This window comes from Mandrillus leucophaeus, unplaced genomic scaffold, assembly GCF_000951045.1.
Source record: "Mandrillus leucophaeus isolate KB7577 unplaced genomic scaffold, Mleu.le_1.0 Scaffold50, whole genome shotgun sequence".
In the NCBI taxonomy this organism is placed as follows: Eukaryota; Metazoa; Chordata; class Mammalia; order Primates; family Cercopithecidae; genus Mandrillus; species Mandrillus leucophaeus.
In genome coordinates, this window is record NW_012105365.1 from 8018766 (window position 1) to 8024982 (window position 6217).

A 6217-nucleotide genomic window follows, 5' to 3' on the forward strand; every position below is an offset into this window, starting at 1 on the left:
GAAAGAAGGAAAGAAGGAAAGAAGGAAAGAAAGAAAGAAAGAAAGAAAGAAAGAAAGAAAGAAAGAAAGAAAGAAAGAAAGAAAGAAAGAAGGAAGGAAAGAAAGAAAGAAGGAAAGGGAGAAGGAAAGCTTAACAACACTTAATCTATTTTGCCCAAAGAATTTAACCATCATTTCCTAATTTGTCCTGGTTTATAGCAAAATTCAATACTATAATAAAAGTTGAATATAGCAAAAAATTGAGCACTTAGTAATATACACTGTAATTTCATTTTTCCATGTAGTGAAATGGAATAATAATATTAATGAAGATAAATATTTCCACAATGGTTTAGATTTTATTGTATTACATTTCCCCTTATTTACTTTGCTTGTAATAAGGTATAAGTTAGTTGGTGAGATTTAAGCAGAGAAGTATTTTCTATGTAAACACTCCCTATAACCTTAATATTTTCTTAGATTATCATAGGTACTTCAGTTCAGTCTGCATTCAATTTATCTGGTTACTTATACATGCAGTTTATAAATGAATGTCTTTGGAAATGCAATTTTATTTATGTTCATTGCTAACTATTAGAAAATGTGTAGTATTAAAAAAGCATATCATTGTTCAGAGACCGACTTTTCTAAAACTTATTTTTTATTTAGAGAAACTAAACTTATTTAGAGAAACTAAAATACACTTTTGATCTCTTTTCAATGTATACCATTACATGTTTCAGTATTTATTTAAGTTTTATTTAAGGCTTACTACAATGATTGAATCCTCTAGTGCAAGAAAAGAGAGCTATGGTACCAATGTGGAGAAATTGCAAAATAATTTTATTTCATTTTGTGCTTACATAAATTTGCAGCTAATATGCTACATTGGCTCAACTTTGTTAAAGGCATTTTAAAACTTGTACTGAAATCTTGAATTAGTAGAAAAACAATTTTTTAAATCTTCCATATTCTGGTTCTTTCAATACCACCAATTTAATTGAGAATAAATGTATTGTAGAATGTTTATCTGAATGCATACTTTAAAGACCTGTTAAACATGCTCATAATAAGGAAGTTAATTCTTAGAAAAATTATATGATTAGCTCAAGATCATACAGGGCGTTAATGGGCAGCGAGATCTAGAATCCAGGTACCTTCATGCTCCATCCTATGCTTCTTCCAAACACCTCAGCTTTTGGTTTGGCAGACTGCACCAGAGTGCACTTAGTTCCTCTTTTGAAAGATGTTTTTGAAGGGTAGTTATTTAGTTGTCTTTTTAAAAGTAATCTTCCTGGAGGTAGTGCAAGGCAAGACAGTTCTTGGGGTTGAGCCCAAAGTTTTTTCAAATGTAAGCACCAAAATTTTGCCCCTTCCCATATCATAGGAAAGGGCACGGTCCATCACAGGCAATACAATAGGGTACTGAGAAGTCAGCAGCAATGATTCCTGCCTCTGGCCAATATGGAACACATGGTAATAAAGACATTTTGGTGTATGAGTATTATAAACAGTAAAGGTAAAAAAAGCAAACTTGCAAAGACAAAACTGTAGCTTTGAACATTACATTGGTTGGTATATTACTGTCTTCATCTTCCCTTTGTTTTACACTTAATAAAAGACATCTGTTTCAGTCAAATATTTAGAACTTGCTCTTGCTCTATTTTAAACTGCCATCTTGTCTAGCAGGCCTTTAAAGAAATTATCAATAAAGGGATGATTTTTTAAACCCTTAATTTATCTCTGAGAAGTTATATATAAATAAACTCTTTTTGAAGAGAAAAAGAGATTCAAAAAACAAGATAATTTTTGTCACAACAGTAAATTCTTTCCACAGCAACAACTATATATTGGTTCAACAGCTGGGGTTGCCCAGCTCCCTTTACACCGGTGTGATATTTACGGGAAAGCCTGTGCTGAGTGTTGCCTCGCCCGAGACCCTTACTGTGCTTGGGATGGTTCTTCATGCTCTCGCTATTTTCCCACTGCAAAGAGGTAGGAACAATATTCAAAATAAATGAAATGTTTGCTAGTTATCCTATCTGATTCCAAGCTTGAAATAGCTTTCTTCAAATAAGTGCATCAACTTTTTCTAATGAATAAAAAGATGTGAGGGCAGAGGGAGGGGCTTGTTTTGTTTTTTTCTCTTTTCTTCAAATAGTTAAAACAATCAGGAAAAAAGTCACAGAGAAAGTCATGAACGGAATCTAGACGGAGCCTTGTCCCTTTAGACCAACACACTCTGTTTTCCAAACATGTTCTTCTATTTCTATCCAGCAACATTCTGTCTCATTTTTAAACTTTAATAAGGCAATTTATGTCTCTGGATGAACAGAAAATGATCAGAGAAAGGAATTTATTTTCTTTTATAGTCTTAGGTAATACACAGGTGTCTAACTATAAAAAGTCCAGAATAATTTATTTCTACTTTAAAAAATATTACATTTTAATATGTGATATATGTAATTTTGATTAACATCCCCAAATACGTCTATTTGTTTCAAGAAAATTTAAGTATTATATTATTATAGTATCACCTTGCATTTGCAGTGTTTGAACTTCAAACATAAAACCATGTAATAAAATATCTGTGCATATGCAATATATATGTATATATGTATGCATATATGTATATATGTATATATGTATGTATATATGTATATATGTATGCATATATGTATATATGTATGCATATATGTATATATGTATATACATACACACATAATATATGTATACACACATATACATATATATATGTTGTTATTATTATTATTATTTTTGAGATGGAGTCTCGCTCTGTTACCAGGCTGGAGTGTAGTGGCACGATTTCGGATCACTGCAACTTCTGCCTCCCAGGTTCAAGCAATTCTCCTGTCTCATCCTCCCAAGTAGCTGGGACTATAGGCATGCACCACCACGCCCAGCTAATTTTTGTATTTTTAGTAGAAACAGGGTTTTACCATATTGGCCAGGATGGTCTCGATCTCCTGACCTCGTGATCCACCCGCCTTAGCCTTTGGGAAGGATTACAGGGATTACGTCGTGTGCCACCGTGCCCGGCATATATATACACATATATATCTCTTAAATATACTCTTGATAATACTTAAAAGTATTTTTTGGACGTGATTGAATAAAAGTTGCTAAGATAACTCTTCCTTTATTTGCCTTCATTTGACAAAATAGCCCTTTCAACAGCGTATCCTTTACTACTCACTGAAGGATGTCTTTCTCTATCATTATTTAGCAGGGTTTAGGAAATGAGAATGGTGGACGAAATTAACATACAGTATCTCGTTAATATGAGCCCAAAGATTAACAGCATGTATATCAACCTATTGAAACATAAAATGAAAACCAGCTTTATGAAACCTCTGCATTTAGAAGCAATATAATTTGATTTATTTATTGTTTATTATAGCTATTTTATTCAAAGAAGTCATGAATGTAGATTTTCATAGCTAATTAAGTATGTCCTACAACATTTGTATCAGCTTGAATATTTGGTAAAATATTTGACCAAAGAAATGGCCCTAATGCCTACTTAAATCTTCTGATTACACACTTTAGATAACATTGACTGAGTGTAGAAAAATCTACAATTTAGTCTGTTACATAATCAGTCCAATGGATTAAAACACAGTATCCTGTTAATAATATTAAATCTATAGGCAGTATTATGTCATATAAGAAATACAATTATTAAACCTTCAACATTCAGAATTGAGGTAACATGTTTGTATTACTTTTATATAAACATTCATTTTGTTGAAATTTCAAATTTAAAATAAAACTTACTGTGGAGATAATGTCTGTTGATTAAAGAAACTGTAGGTAATTTAAGGAGTAGTGATATGCAGTCTTTACAGCAGTGAAATTAAATTTTTTAAGATTAAAAGTTAATGCTTCTCAAAAACGTTTTACTCTAGGTGGCTTTTATTTTATTTAAAAATGTGGAATTCAGTCTGACGTCGTGGCTCACACCTGTAATCCCAGCACTTTGGGAGGCCGAGGCAGGCGGGTCACAATGTCAGGAGTTTGAGACCAACCTGGCCAGCATGGTGAAACCCTGTCTCTACTAAAAATACAAAAATTAGCCATATGTGGTGGCGGGTGCCTGTAATCCCAGCTATTTGGGAGGCTGAGGCAGAATAATTGCTTGAACTTGGAGGCAGAGGTTGGAGTGAACTGAGATTGCATCACTGCACACTCCAGCCTGGGCAACAGAGCAAGACTGTTTCGGAAAAAAAAAAAAGTGGAATTCGTGTTTGAACTAAAATGAGTATTATTTCTTCTTCATGAGAAAGTTTATAATATTATATAATTTAGTAATAATCTCTTTGAATTTTAAGCTTTTCTTAATAAGGAAAGAGATAAAAAGAAAATCATAAACACATCTATAATAAGTTAAAACCTATATGTTATTACATATTTAAAAAGTATTTATTGTATACCTACAATTCAAGATTGAAGGAATTTTCATTAGCACATTTTTGTTATGCCTTACAGATTTTACTTAATCCAATTTCATGAGTGACACTCTGTCTTTAAAAAGGATGTTTAGAAGCCTCATGATTTATATATTCTTTGTGATGGCATTTTTCAAAAGCTTAAATGGCAGTGAAAAATGCCTTCCCAAATGCTTTGTGGTTTGTGTTTCACAAGTTCTCTTGTTGGCTCAATTTTGAAATGTGCAACATCTGTTTGATTGTTTCACTAATTCTACAAATAGAAATCTATAAATACTTTAGACCTCTAAATTTATGAATACAGTAACAAATTCCATATTTGCAATTCTCAGTGGACTTTGTGAGAGCTCTTTTTAGGGATGGTAACTAATTTTGCAGCAAAACAATACCCATTAAAATAGCAGCAGCAAACAGTTGGGCAAGTGTCCCCCAATCTTTTCCAGTCTGTTACACATAGCCAGTCTCCATTTTTAGCCTCTTCCTGGAACTTCACATCTTTTTTGCACCACAATGACTAGAGCCTACCTCCTCCTTCCCAGGCAACCATTAGCAAAACATAGAGAAAGGAAACTCACGATGTGCTGCAGCTCACATGTGATCTGAGGGTAGAATGTAGAAGAAATTGTTTTTTATAAGCAAACTTTGCTTTTCTCTTAAATGTAAGTTCATTTATTCTCTCTTTCATTCCTCTGGCAAGAGGAGGCCTTGCCTTTAAGTTCAACATTTATTGTTGTTTTTATTCACTTCACAGTTAAATTGGTTTGCAATCATAGCTGTATGATCATAAAAGAAACGGTTTTAAAAAAGAACAGGTCGATATAACAACCAAGAAAAGAAATTTTAAAACTAGCTTAAAAATATAATTTCTAGTCTTAATATTATAAAATTCAACAAAAGTCTATTTAAGGAATTATGTATAAGCATTCAGAGAAAGAGAATATTCATGTGAATTATAATTTTCAAGCTTATTTCTTCATTAATAATCAGAAAAAGTTTAATTCCTTTTATTGAAAAAAATTGATTATTATTTCAAATGTTGTGCTTTTTCCACAGAAGTTAAGCCTTGAGTTTCTAGACATTAGATTGTTATTGATTGACATCTGGTCATGAAAAAGCCATGAATTCTCTGTTATCACTATTTTAAAGACTTTTAATATGTTGTTAGTACATTTGGATCTTGTTTCCCATTTTGATTATCTTGGAGACTGCTCTTACAGGTATAATGAACTGTTTAAAAAAAAAAAAGTCTTTTGGTTGGATGTAGATTCATCTCTTCCTGTAAGTTCCTAGAGTCTATGATATCTATATTTTTTAAATTTTTCTTCATTCTTATGACAAATTCCTAAAATGGAAAAATAAGGATGCAATAAGACCTTTTAAATGCAATTGTTTCAGACGCACAAGACGACAAGATATAAGAAATGGAGACCCACTGACTCACTGTTCCGACTTACAACATCACGGTAAGTCACATTTTTCATTTTTCAACCTGCTAAGACCAGGCTAAAATCCTAAGTAATAATGCATATTCACGCACATGCATGCAATGTATGCATCTCTCCCGGAATACCTAAAGAAATGCAGCCGAAGAGAAATAAAATCTTACAGAAAGTAAATGCTAAAGAACACAAAACATTGGCCGGGCGCGGTGGCTCAAGCCTGTAATCCCAGCACCTTGGGAGGCCGAGACGGGCGGATCACGAGGTCAGGAAATCGAGACCAACCTGGCTAACACGGTGAAACCCTGTCTCTACTAAAAAATACAAAAA

General features: G+C 32.8%; 1 protein-coding gene across 1 annotated transcript in view; it reads left to right on the forward strand.

The window, feature by feature from the left end:
* Positions 1–6217, forward strand: part of SEMA3A (sema domain, immunoglobulin domain (Ig), short basic domain, secreted, (semaphorin) 3A) — a 250205-nt gene that overhangs the window by 225448 nt on the left and 18540 nt on the right. Inside the window, exons 13-14 of the mRNA XM_011996069.1 lie at positions 1817–1974; positions 5844–5911. Of these exons, the coding sequence (XP_011851459.1) occupies positions 1817–1974; positions 5844–5911 (226 nt within the window). The remainder of the gene's footprint in view (positions 1–1816; positions 1975–5843; positions 5912–6217) is intronic.